Below are 14,322 nucleotides of genomic sequence, written 5' to 3'. Positions count from 1 at the left end.
TATTTGGTTCCATCTTAGATTTGGATTCTGTTATTGTCCTTTTATCTGTACCACACTGCAATAGCCTGTTGCCTCCCTTTGTTAGACTGTTTCCTATGTCATAGAATTCTGTTAATGTGTACATGGAAAGTACTCTAGGATTTTAGGAGAAGGGAGACTAGCTGTAGGAATGGTACTTGAGCTGTAGGAGTAGAACTACATGGAGGTTCGGGTTTGGTTTTTATGGTCTGATTTATTGTACTATATGCTTAACTTCCTCAGCAAGAGCACGAATTCATTTAAAGTCAGCAGATCAGTTTGTGAACACTGCTAAAGCATCCTGCATTTTCCATTCACATTTTTAAATTTAACTGGACAGTCAAATAATTTACCAAGAATAAAAAATTAACAATATAATTGTTAATTATAATTGTTAACTGAAAACAGTGTTTTCAGTGGGACTTCCAGTACCATCATTTTTATCCTTACTCTGGACTAATAACTGTTCCCCATTTCATTAAGAAAATGGCAGCATTGTGGAAGAGTGTTTCCACAAACTTCTGTACCATATCTATCGCCTTGCCTGTGTAGGTGCCTATGGACTCTTCATTCCTTCTGTTTTTACACAAGTTTATGCTTCCATCTAAGACCACTCTCTCTGCTTGTACACCAAACCCTATTCTTGCCCTTTGAAAACATTGCCCTTCATTCTCCTGCAAGACCAATCTTCGCTTTCTACTGGATCATCTTTGTCAGTATATTAACGTCCTGTAATTTCTTTCTTCTATTTTTAAAAATCAAACTCTCAAGCTCATATTTCCTTCTAGCTTCCATTCCATTTCTATAATCTCTTCATAGAAATTCTTCCGAAGAGTTGTGTCTACACCTGCTGGCATCCTCACTTTTGAATTCATTTCAGTCAGGTTTTCATCACAACTACTGCTTTAGCCAAAATCAACACTGAAGTCTCTGTTCCTAAATCCAATAGTCACTTTCTAGATTTCATTGTACTTTATTAAAGATGCCATTTGGTAAATTTAATCCATCTCTCCTTCTTCATACACCATTCATTTAGCCACCAGGGTAGCATGATCTTGATTTTTGTTAATTGACTTTAGGTATAATTCATGTGCTGATTACTCCTAAATTTGTATCTCCAGCTTGCATGTCTCACCTGTCACCCACTTTTGTTTAGCTGTCTCCTAGACATCTCCACCTGTTTAAAACCTATCTCCTGATCTTCAACCCCAATCTTGTCCTTTCCACATTTCCTTCATCTCAGTAAAGGGCAGTTCTGTTGTTTTGGTGTTGTCTAAAATCTTTGGAGTTGACTTTTTTTTTTTTTTTTTGCTGATTCTCTCATACCCCACAGTTTAGTCCTCAGCAAATCATCTTGTCTTTACCTTCAAAATGTATATAATTTAACAACTTCTTATTAATAGTCCCCATGCCACCAACTTGCCTAGCTAGACATGAAGAGTGTGTTAATCTCCTCCATCACTTTCACTATGTTCTAAGAGTTGCCTTTTCCCTGTTTGTTGTTCCACCTAAGTGTCCCTGTCTGCATTAACTTAATTTACTCTCATCAGATCTCTTTGGCCTAGCGAAATAGTAATTTTATTTTTTTAAAAGATTTTATTTATTTCTTTGACAGAGAGATCACAAGTAGGCAGAGGGGCAGGCAGAAGGAGAAGGAAAAGCAGGCTCCCTGCGGAGCAGAGAGCCCGATGCAGGGCTCAATCCCAGGACCTTGAGATCATGACCTGAGCTGAAGGTAGAGGCTTAACCCCCTGAGCCACCCAGGTGCCCCGAAATAGTAATTTTAATTGGCTTCCTTGTATCTATGTTTTATGTATCCATTGGATTTTAAATTTTATATTTTTATTTGTAAATGTTCTGATTGACTCATATCTACCCAGTTAACTTTTGGTAGTTTCAGTTCTTTTCTTATTTTCCCAATTCCCTCTTACTTGTGTATGTTGTAATCTATTGGTTCCAGTATCTTAAATTTTTAGGGATCTAATTCCTTACTTTGTTTTTGTTGCCTATTGCTCATGGTGGCTTATCTTGTGTTCTGTCATTTTGGATTGTGAACTCTTACTTGGATGACAGTCTTTGGGTATCTTGAGGAGCCTAGCTTGAGAGAGCATTCCACCAGAGAGGGTGTGTGCATTTATTTCTGGCCACAGGCACTGTGGGCACCACCATCTTGGGACCACTTAAATTTTTTGGCTTCATAGTCCAAGATATGTGGGTTTTTTGACCTTAAGAGCTTTGTAAGAAAAGACCCCTGGAGCCAGGGCAGAAGGGGACCGAAAGTCAAGACTCTCTTTCATTTTAATGCTTTATTCTACTGCTATTCATTGGTCTTAATTTATTTTGGCTTAGGATATATTTGGACTGTAACGTGCAGACTGTATTTGAAGGTTAGCAACAACACAATGCCTACTCTTAAATTTTAGCAAGAAGAGTTCGGAAAAATTATAGATACTTCTGTTGTGGAATGAAAATCTGATTAAATACTTACCCACCAATAATAGACTTTTTATCACTGTACTTTCCATAAACCATTTTTCATAAAAAAATTAACTTGTTCATTTAAAAAACGTAAGATGTTATTATGGGTTTAAAGGAAGGGAGACATGGTATGAGTAGTGGCATGTTTGGAATGCAGATGATTTAGATTCAGTGCAACCAGGTTACAGATCTCTTTTTTGCTTATGAACAGTATTTTTATAAAGAACCTGTAGTAAGAGCTTTTAGTTTAGGCTTCATAGTTACTTACAGAATTATAGCTATGTTATATACTGAATAAAGCTCCTATAAGCTACTTTGAGTGTCTGTATATATTTTAAAGGTATGTTCATTTAGTTGTCCAGATAGTATTGATTTATATAGGAATTTTAATGAAATTTAGTATTCCTAGATTGAGAACTATCTTTCCCTCAATTGATTGCTTTTTTACGAATGTGCCTGCTTACTACTATGTTTGGTGTATATCAATGGGAAAAAATGGACTTTGAATTTCTTTGGATTTTAGTCTAAATGTTGTTGTTGTTTTCCCAGTAATTCTTTGAGTCATCCCAGTTAACACAATTTTATCAACTTACGAGCAGAATTGATAAAAAAAAAATTTTTTTTGGATACCCTTTGTTTTAAATCTTTTTAGGTTAAAGAAAATGATGGCAGAAACAAGAGTAACTGAAATGCTATGGTGTTAAGAAAGTAGAATTTAAAATCTAATATTTACTTGAAATTCAGTAGTATACTGATCAAATTCTTTTCGTTTTCCCTCCTTATAACATGTAACCAATTCCTTTTTATTTGTGCTTACTTAAACCTTTAAGAGTATAATGTGCATTCAAGATGGTTACTTAAATTTCTGTTTTAATGTAGAAGGATTTAAAACTTGAACACTTATGCGGGGGTTAGAGGCAATCAAAAACCCACATTTAACTTGACTGCTTCAAAACTTAACTACTAATAGCCTATTGTTGACTGGGAGTCTTCCTAATGACAGTTAACATGTTTTATGTAATCTACGATTATATACTGTATTCCTACAGTTAAAGTAAGCTACAGAAAATAAAATATTAAGATAATCATAAGGAAGAGAAAATACATTTATAGCACTGTTGTATTTATCAATAATGAAAGTTTATGTATTGAAAAAAGCTCTCATAATCTGTGTAGTTCAAACCTGTGGTGTTCAAGCGTCATCTGTACATTAAATATATCTGTAATCTTACTCTAAAAAGTGATTCTCATTTTTCAGTATAATATCTGGTTATATCTATATAATTGTGCTCAACATAATTTTTAGCTTTTTTGTTAGTGTAATATATTTTGCTGCATTACACTGTCTTAATTATTTTTAAATGGTGTGATTTTTAAAGATTTATTTTAGAGATAGTGAAGGCAGGAACACTAGGGGAAGGGGCAGAGAGAGAGGGAGAATCTCAAGCTGATGCTTCACTGAGCTCTGAGCCAGGCTTGATCTTACCACCCTGAGGTCATGACCTGAGCAAAAACAAGAATCTATCTATGTTCAAGGGACTGTACCACCCAGGCATCCAAATGGTGTGATGTTTTAAATGCCTGATGTTTCTGTAGATGTCCTACACTTAGATAGTTTTGTTGCTTTACCATTATAAACAGTGAATCTTTTATTATGTATATAGTTTTATCCTTTTTGATTTTAAGTGATTTGGTTGAAATTATAATAATTTTTCCTCAATTTTATTTTTTTATAATTTAAAATGTTAGGTTTTACATTATTAATACAAAAAGAATGTTAAGTCTTCTGAAAAGTTTACAAGGTTTAACTGAGTAACGGAGTTCAATTTTTGTATGAACAAATTAAGTTATAAGGACTGGTAAATGGAATCTTAAAATTATTTGATTACCATTCATAATATATATTCAGATGAAACGGAATTTTAAATATTGTTTCTCTGTTCTGATGACCTAAAAAAATATTCTAAAATTCTAAGACCTTTATTGGTAGGGCAGGGATGAAAACTCTCATCTCTTATTTTAGAGCAGGATTTTAAGCGTGGGATTCCTGTATACTCTTTAAGGAGGCCAGAAACCTTTTGTACACCTTAGCATATTAGACTTTTTTTTTAAGACTTTATTTATTTTTCAGAGAGAGAGAGCAGTAGAGAGAGCAAGCACAAGCAGGGGGAGTAGTAGGCAGAGGGAGAAGCAAGCTCCTCATTGGGCAAGGAGCCTGATGTGGGACTTGATCCCAGGACCATGGGACCATGGGACCATGACCTGAGCCGAAGGCAGATGCTTAACGACTGACCAGGCATCTCTGCATTTTGAGGAAGTGGACTGGTCTTTCTTCAGTTTTTTTTTGGAGGATTTTAGTCTAAATAAAATATTAAGGCACTGGTATGGAATACCTTTTGAGAAGAGTTTGAGCTACATTTCTTATGATCCAATGGATATCTCATTCCTGTCTACCATTGACTGTTAATTACATTCAGGTTAGAATCTGTTAAGGCTTAAGGAATGATTAGGTTTGAAGTTCATTAATATTACAAAGGGAATAGTGAGGAGAAATTATTGACGCTGGTGAATTTTGCTGTCATCTCAAAACCCGAGTTGCCATTTGTCTCTGTGTTTTATGAACTCAACAAACATTACATTGAGTTGCATATTGTGGACTGAGAAAATTTTAGCAACTTGATTCCTGTCACCCTGAGCTAAATTAACTTTGTCTTAACTTCTCCTGCCCCTTCCTTTTATTTTTCCATTGTATTCCCCTGCCCCCACTTTTGCTCTTCTTTGTATTTCTCTGGATTTCATTCCCAGTTGCTTTTTGCCTCTTTTCTCTCCTTAAATTACTTTTTTTTTTTTTTAAAGATTTATTTATTTGAGAGCATGTGTGTGCTTGCACTTGAGGGGGGGATAGTGAGGGAGGGAATCTCATGCAAGTTCCTGCTGAGCTGCTTGATCTCATGACCCTGACTGAGCTGAATCCAAGAGTTAGATGCCCAACTGGCTGAGTCACCCAGGTGCCCCTCTCCTTATATTACTCTTCTACCTGTGTATGTAATGTGAAGTTTCTTATTTTGATTTTCATTTGTTTATTATGGATATTGTAGTACTTATTTGCCAGTTTTAAAATAGGGAAAGAATTAAACATTTTTATGGATTTCCTTTAAACAAAGTATAAAACTAAAATGTTAAGGCAGGTGAGACTACAGCCATGATTCTGGCACAACTCTTTAAAAAAAATCATCTTTTTATATCCTATTGTTCATGAAATGTCTTGATTGTACAAGTAAAATTACGGTTTTTGACACTTTAGCTTTATTAAATTGAATTTGACAAAACTTATTTTTAAGTATTTACAGTTTTTTTAAAAGGTTTTATTTATTTGACAGAGACTCTTTGAGAGAGGGAATACAAGCAAGGGTTATGGGAGAGAGAAGCAGGCTTCCTGCTAAGCAGGGATCCCTATGTGGGACTCAATCCCAGAACCCTGGGATCATGACCTGAGCCCAAGGCAAATGCTTTAACAACTGAGCCACCCAGGCTCCAAGTATTTACAGTTTTAATAGCAGTGTTTTATTGAGTTGATATTTGAACCCATTTTGATGTTGGATATTTTATATTTTTTTCAGTTTTTCATATTATGTGTAATTCTTGCTGTGAATATCTTTATCTGTGCTTTTCCTTACAAATGTCTTGGATTATCAGGATTATTGGATTAAAGAAACTCAAGCATTTTCTTGACTTTAAATTTGTCTCGGTGTTCTTGTTAGGCTCTTATAGATGTGGAAAGCAAGTTCAAGAGAAGGTGAATTGAAATTGGTAAAGGGAATCTCCTGAAAATCCAAAGATGGGAATCATGATTCTTCCAGGCTTATATGGGACTTGGAAAAGGAAATGAGAAAATCGTCAGAACATTTTGAGGAATGTGTGTTTCAGAGTTCTTGTGGTCTTATGGCTTCTCTTTTCCCTGAACATTTGCTTCTTACTTGGCTTGCTTTCCTAAGACCTTGGCTGCACATGGCTGCGGTTTGTTGTTCATCAAGATCTGACTTTGATCTGACCCCTTAGATCTGACCCCTTAGATCTGACCGTCTATGGCTGCTGCTAAGTGCCTTTGTGTCTTTTCTTCCCCAAGTTAAAAATCTGGGTATTGACTTGTTGTTTTGTCCATTTTCTTCCCCCAAATCCCCAGCTAAGTTGGATAGGCTATGGGTAGCCTATGGATGGTAAGGTTAAAACAAACAAAAAACCAGAAATAGAACGTGGTCTTTGCTCCTTGAAAGCATTTCTGGTTGACTAGTAACACTTAACAGACATAGTAAAATATGTCTAATCAATTAAAAATCTGGAGAGTTCATGAATTATCAAGGAAGAACAATTCTGTTTAGTTTCTTTTAGTATTTTGTTAGTGTGTGATTCCTGTTCCACTTCAACTTGTTAAAACCTTGTCTAAGTAAGTCTAGGGTTGTGTTAATACCATTAAAAATTGCTTATGGAAGTATGAAGTGTTAACAAATGCTATTTGATTAGATTTTATTTTAGATTTATTTATTTGACAGAACTTGCAAACAGAGGGAAAAGCAGGGTCCCCACTGAGCAAGGGGCCCGATTTGGGACTTAATCCCAGGACCCTGAGATCCTGACCTGAGCCAAAGGCAGGCTCAGGCTTAACCAGCTGAGCCACTCAGGTGTCCCTGCAAATGCTGTTTTAATCATAAAGATCAAGAGTGTGCCTAATAAACAACTCTGTTTTCAGGTTCCAACTCGAAAAAGTATACCCCACATTTTAAAATGAGATATAAGCAAGTTGAAAGACTTAAATAATTTGCTTAAGTTTATTGTTATCAATAAAAGATTTCTAGGTCTATCTTGGCAGTTAAGAGACCACTGTGAATAGCTTTATTTTATCTTGGAAAATTCAAGTCCTATTAAAATCATTCTGGTGGTCTTAAAATCATTAAACTCAGATTTATTCAGTTTGTAAAGCTGATGTTTTCAAAGGTCTAAAATAATTCTCAGAATGATTCCTCTGTTCAGGTAGAATTTTGTTTCTTTAACCTTTACCTCTTTTTGAGACTTCAGTGGATAATTTAAAAACTTAAATTCTCAGATTCATTTATACATTAAAAGCACAAAAGTTGAATTTAACCAGCTTTATCTTAAGCATGTCTTCAGGCTTAATTTTATCTGCATTCAATACCTTGCCTTTTTTCACAATAAGTTTGGTAAGAGTTACAAGATTACAAACCATATTTATGTGGCTTACACATATTTATAGGAATAAGGATATCTAGAGTCTAAACATCAGAATCAGTCTTACTTTGGGGTTTAATTTTAGCTGTAACCACCCTTCAGATGAGGGATTATAGTGCTTATATTCAAGGCAGATCTAGATAACCACAGCATTACCTTTATTTTCTGTAACTATTGGGTTAATCTAAAAGTAGGACTTACTCTGTTGATTAGGCAAGGCCTCTTTTATTTAGCATTTGGGAAAGTTTATGACGGCCAGCTTTTTTTTGCAGTATGTACTTTGTTTGTAGTAAGGAATATCATGAAAAAAAAAAAAGAGAAAACCATCTAATTTGTAATTTATTTTAATACCAAATGATAAAACCCAATATTTTGATTTTGTCTTTATTATAATTCCGTATTTGTGATGTATCCCATTATATCATGAGGCTGTTAGTCCCTGAAATTAAGGTGCTAGGAGTTTGTGAATGGGTTTAAATCTCTAAGTGAAGGAATGAACTGCCCCCCCCCCAACCTGGGATCGAGTCCCCTCCCTGCTCGGCAGGGAGCCTGCTTCCTCCTCTCTCTCTCTGCCTGCCTCTCTGCCTACTTGTGATCTCTCTCTGTCAAATAAATAAATAAAATCTTAAAAAAAAATCATTAAAAAAGTATGGTACTATTAATGAATACTCTGTTTCAGTAATAGTTGATGCCTCTATTTCCACATATAGTTGCATTAACTAATGTCTAATAAAAGGAAAAAAGGTAAATAGTAATAAAACATCAAAAGTTGATATTTGGGGGAAAAAAGTAATGAATGTCTAGGTTCTTTTCCTCCCATGAGGATCTTTTCACATGATTTAAAAATAGCAGGATGTGTTACACTCTTTAGTTATTGCCACACATTTTTTTTTTCATAGTGTATTTGAATTGTAGATGGCAAAACAAGAGTATGATTTAAGCGATTAACCTGTTTAGATTGTATATCAGATTAGATATGAAATACTATTTAAAAGAGCAGAAATTTTGCATGCTTAATTTTTACAATACTGACTCAAGGTTGTTTTTTTCTCCCCACATTTAGGTTTTACAGGATCACATTAACAAAAGCACCATGGAGTTTTATGAGTCAACATATTTTATTGTCCTTATTCCTTCAGTAGTTATTACAGTAATTTTCCTCTTCTTCTGGCTTTTCATGAAAGAAACATTATATGATGAAGTTCTTGCAAAGCAGAAAAGAGAACTAAAGCTTATTCCTACCAAAACAGATAAAAAGAAGGCGGAAAAGAAAAAGAATAAAAAGAAAGAAATTCAGAATGGGAACCTTCACGAATCTGATTCTGAGAGTGTACCCCGGGACTTTAAATTAGCTGATGCCTTGGCTGTAGAAGATGAGCAAGTTGTACCTGTTCCACTGAATGTAGTTGAAACTTCAAGTAGTGTCAGAGAAAGAAAGAAAAAAGAAAAGAAACACAAGCCTATAGCAGAAGAACAGGTCACCAAAGAAAGTGACGTGTCAAAGATTCCAGGCAAAAAAGTAGAACCTGTCCCAGTTACTAAACAGCCCACTCCCCCCTCTGAAGCAACTGCCTCAAAGAAGAAACCAGGACAGAAGAAGTCTAAAAATGGAAGCGGTATTATAATATATTCAACTATATTATAAATAATTGTATTTGTTTTAATAACTTTAGAACCTGAAATTTAGTTTGTTAGGTGTGTACACTATATTAGATACTGAGTTAGAAACCAAGAACATTGTCCTTTTACTGTGTGTTTGCTTTCATTAACATTAATTGCTGATAAAATAAATGATCATAAAACAGCATTTAAAACCACTAAGGACCTATAAATATCAGCAGTTAGAAACTTACATTTATTTCAACCAGTACTTTCTAATTAGTGTGATAGGAATTAAAGATGAAAAGATAAATTAGATACCATTTTTTGCCTTTGATTTTGCAAAGGTTTATGGTACAGCTTTTTTAAAACTAGGCAATACACTAGGTACTAGGACTCCAGAGATGAAAATAGTGCATTTTTAAGCTGTAGACATGAACACAAGTAATTATTATAAAATGTCTATTTAATTTTTTTTTGATTAAGTAGGCTCATGCCAATCATGAGTCTTAAACTCATGGCCCTGAGATCAAGAATCATAATTGAGCCACCAGGTGCCCCTCTTACAAACTGTTTAGAATAATGATCTTGGTTATGTCTAAACCAATGTAGTAGTTCTAAGGTGGATCACTTAGAGGATGTAATTCCTGAAATTTATCTTAGAGGATACATAAGTACTAGCTAGTTTGGATGGTAGGGGAGGGGTGGGATAGGGTATTCCAGGTAGAGGGGTTAACAGATGTAATGAAGGGACACCTGGGTGGCTCAGTTGGTTGAGGGTCTGACTCTTGATCTCAGCTCAGGTCTTGATCTTAGGGTTGTGAGTTTGACCCCCATCTTGGGCTCCACATTGGCTGTGGAGCCTACTTAAAAAACAAGACAAAACAAACATGTAATGGAAAGCACATAAGAAATGGTGTCATGATGTGTGAAACTGCAAACAGTTTATATGAAAGGATTTATGTTCATCATTAAGTTGTGTCTTTTTTGTTTGTTTGTTTAAAAGATTTTATTTATTTGAGAGAGAATGAGTGAGAGAAAGAGCAGGAGAGAGGAGAAGGTCAGAGGGAGAAGCAGACTCCCCAAGGAGCTGGGTGCTTATTGTGGGACTCGATCCCGGAAGTCCAGGATCATGATCTGAGCCGAAGGCAGTCACTCAACCAACTGAGCCACCCAGGCGCCCCTAAGTTGTTTGTGTCTTAATGGAGTGTTAAATTAGTTATATTGAATTTTAAATATTTGTTTGCCAGCTATGATCAAGGCATGGTACTTAGAGAAATAAGAGTAAGCTCCTCTATTTTAGCAGGGGAAAAGGACTTGTAATAAAAATGTGACTTCCATAAGAGATGTACAAAGTATAGAAGAAATGCAAGAAGCCTAAATGACTGCTGATGGGGGCCAGCAGGGAGGAACTTTACAAGGAGGCAGTGCTTGAGTTCTTCCAGAATGAATCACTTCACCCAAGCAGCTAGTGTATCTCATTCCATACTGGCAGAATGTCATGTAGAAAGGCATAAAGAAGAATATGGAGTATTGTTGAACCATGAAATGAGAGGTTGGGAGTGGAAGGACACAAAGATGAAAAGATATGCAGGGGATAGACCATAATGGTTTTCGTATAGTGTTAAGGAGATGGGTTGCTGTAGGTTGGCTGTTGTTGAAGATTTTCAAGCTGGTTACTTTACATGGTCACATTTATATTTTAGAACTGTATCTTTGGCAGAGCTTGAGGAGGACAAGTTTTATGGGGCAATGTTTAATGTTGATAGACTAGTTAAGTAGACTAGTTAAGAGGTTAAATAGTTAAGAGGTTTTCTGAAGTTAAATTGGAGGATTGAACTATTGTTATGAGAAGAAATAGGAAGTAGATGAAAAGGGTGCCTGGTTGGCTCAGTTAGTAGTGCATTCAACTCCGGAGTCCAAGCCCCACCTTGGTCATCGGACCTACTTTGGGGGGGAAAAAAAAAGAAGAAGAAAAGAAAGTGGATTAGAGAAGACTACAAAGTTAAAAAAAAAAAAAGATGACATGACTAATTGTATTAGATAAGGTATGATGGATTAGGAGAAGGCAGGATCAAAGCTAATTACCCAGTTCTAAGTTTCTCAGGGTTCACATACTAAAATCATTGAGCTAAATCTGGCCTTGCTTTCTGGTTTTTTTTTTTTTTTTTTTATGGCCCACGAGCCAAGAATAGTTTTTACATTTTAAATGATTTGAAAAAAATTCAAGGAAGAGTAATACTTTGCTAAATGTGGAAATTATATGTAATTCAAACCTCTTTGTCCATAAATAAAGTTTTTCTTGAATGCAGCCACACTCATTCATTAACATATCTATGGCTGGCTTTCATACTACAACAATAGATGAATAATTTTGACAGAGTCTGTGTGGTCTGTAGAACCTAACCTATGTAATGTTTGGCCCTTTACAGAAAAAGATTGCTGACCCCTGATTGGTAGATGGTTGGTAGCCCTAAGACTGGGAAGGAATACTGGAGAGAGAGGGGATGTATATGGAGAGGAGAATGCCTTCAGGTTGTTTCAGGTTCCTATGAGGGGCCCCTTACCTAAGGAGCAATTTAGGATGCAATAGGACATGTAAGTGCAGAGGCATAAAGCTAGAATATAAATTCAGAAGCCTTAAGCATGACAGTAGTCGTCGAAGTTATGGCTGTAGATAAGGGCATCCAAGGAAATTATTTAAATTAAAGACTCTACCCCGAAGAATACTCACCCATGAGGTCTTCTGTAGGAACAGCTCACATAGGGTCTGAAAAGGAATATTTCAAGTGTAAGAATTATAGGAGCTGATAGAGAATTTTAAATTTATTTTGTCGTAAAATAAACAATAACATACAGTTTACCATTTTAACCATTTTTAAGTGTATAGTTCTGTGGCATTAAGTACATTTACATTCTTATGCAACCATCACTACCAGCTATCTCAAGAACATTTTCATCTTTCCCAACAGAAGCTCTGTACCCATTAGCCAGTAATTCCTCTTTCCCGTCTCCCCCAGACCCTGGCAGCAGCCATTCTGCTTTCTATTTCTGTGAATTTGACTATACTAGGTACTTCATATCTATGAAATCATATGTTATTTGTCCTTTTGTGATTGTCTTATTTCAGTTATGGAGAGGAGAGAATTTTAGGAGGTAGAAAGCAGTAGTGTAGAATGCAAAATAGAAGTCAGAAGAATTAAAGGATATTGGTATAGCATAGCATTTGGGACACTAGGTGGCTGTGTAAACTCTTTCATGGATATAATGAAGGAGATAAAAATCAGGTCTCAGTCAAGAAATGATTGGTAGAAAAGGAAGTACAGATCATTCTTTTGTCAATATTAGAAGGAAATGGGTGTGGGAAGCTAGGAATTATAGTGGTGGAAGGGTTTTATTTTTTTAAGATGGTAGAGATTTGAGCATGCACATAGGTTGAGTAGATTAAGAGTGGCTCAGAATTGGGAGGTAAAAGAAGGAGCAAGTACTTAGAAATCTTGATAAAGTTAAAAACAGGTATAACCGTAAGAAAGCTAGAATGATGTTTACAGTAGAGAGTTTCAAAATTTGAAGGTAAAGCATTTAGGGAATTATTCATTAGTAATTGAATTTTCTGTGTTTGCTAATTATTCATTAGTAATTGAATCTACTGCATTGTTTGCTGTGATGACTTTTCATTTATTTTCAATAAAGATGATCAGGATAAAAAGGTGGAAACTCTTCTGGCACCTTCAAAAAAACAAGAATCATTACCCCTCCATCAAGAGACTAAACAAGAAAGTGGATCAGGAAAGAAGAAAGTTTCTTCAAAGAAGCAAAAGGCAGAAAATGGTGAGATGTGTAGATATATATTTTATAAATACTAATCCTAGAGAAGTAGACTAGGACAAGGACCCTAGAGACCTTGCGTGCTCTTTAATTCCCAGCTTAACGTGTACTATAACAACTGTTAATGCTAATACAAGTCCAGGGATCTCTTGAGCTTTGGGGTTTTGTAGTGCTTTGACAGATGGCCAGGGTCTAAGTTTGTGATGAGGAAGTTAATCTGAAATTTAAAAAGGACAAAGCATTTATTAAATATTCTCATTCTTAATAGAGTCTTAGAAATAATGTAAATAGCATACAAATTATAGAAGAACAGTATTCCTGAAACATTTGTACTTTTAAATATTACTTAAAGATTTTGCTGGGGGACATTGACTAGATCTGTCATTATCCTATAGTCCCAATTATTTCCTAAACATAGCTTGCATGTATATATAGGAAGCGTCCAAGTAAGAGTGGTGGGGCAATTTTTATGGGTTCAGAATTGTCTAGAGAAGGCAGTTAAGAAATGATTGTAGATTAAATCATGTTATTCAAATAATACTGGGCTGTGATATCAACTATTGCTAGAAGATAGTATAATTGGGAAGGGAAAAGATGAAATTCTATTATTTGTATTAAAATTATAATGTATCAAGCAACCAGATAGAAAATATACTACCCTCAATAGAAAAATACTACCCTCAAATATTTGATGATATTAAATATTTATTAAAATTTTAAATAAAAAAAATATGTGCCCCAATTTTTTTTTTTTTTTTTTTTTTTAAAGAAGTAGAGAGAGATTTCCATATGTGTGTGGAAGTTTATATCTCTGGTCACCAGACATCAGACTTTAATGTTGACACTCTTAAAGTTCTTCCCATTAAAATCAGGAACAAAGTATAAGGAGGGTTCCTACCTCCACTTTTAATGTTGTTTTGCAAATTTTAACCAGTTTAGTAAGATGTACCATGGAAATTATAGGCATAACTTATAGAGATGAGATGATATCTGCAAGGAACAATGACTGATTCTTGTACCTAGAAAGTGACTCAGTTAAAAACTGCAGTAAGAATTTAGTAAAGTACCAATATAAATACAGATTAATGGTTTTCCTTGGGCACCCATAAATGTGGATGGATTTTTGGTTAAAACAGGAAGAAAATGAGAACTAAT

The 14,322-nt window shown here is 35.1% G+C and overlaps 1 protein-coding gene across 11 annotated transcripts in view; it reads left to right on the top strand.

The window, feature by feature from the left end:
- Positions 1-14,322, top strand: part of KTN1 (kinectin 1) — a 102,912-nt gene that overhangs the window by 18,976 nt on the left and 69,614 nt on the right. For all 11 annotated transcript variants that reach the window (XM_082735051.1, XM_082735047.1, XM_082735046.1 and 8 more), the window contains exons 2-3: positions 8,804-9,356; positions 13,033-13,170. In XM_082735051.1, coding sequence (XP_082591177.1) covers positions 8,834-9,356; positions 13,033-13,170 — 661 coding nt within the window. In that variant the 5' untranslated portion in view covers positions 8,804-8,833. The remainder of the gene's footprint in view (positions 1-8,803; positions 9,357-13,032; positions 13,171-14,322) is intronic.

This window comes from Mustela nivalis (genome assembly GCF_964662115.1).
Source record: "Mustela nivalis genome assembly, chromosome: 6".
In the NCBI taxonomy this organism is placed as follows: Eukaryota; Metazoa; Chordata; class Mammalia; order Carnivora; family Mustelidae; genus Mustela; species Mustela nivalis.
The sequence above is the reverse complement of the archived record's forward strand: the minus strand, read 5'-3'. Positions and strand labels throughout refer to the sequence as shown.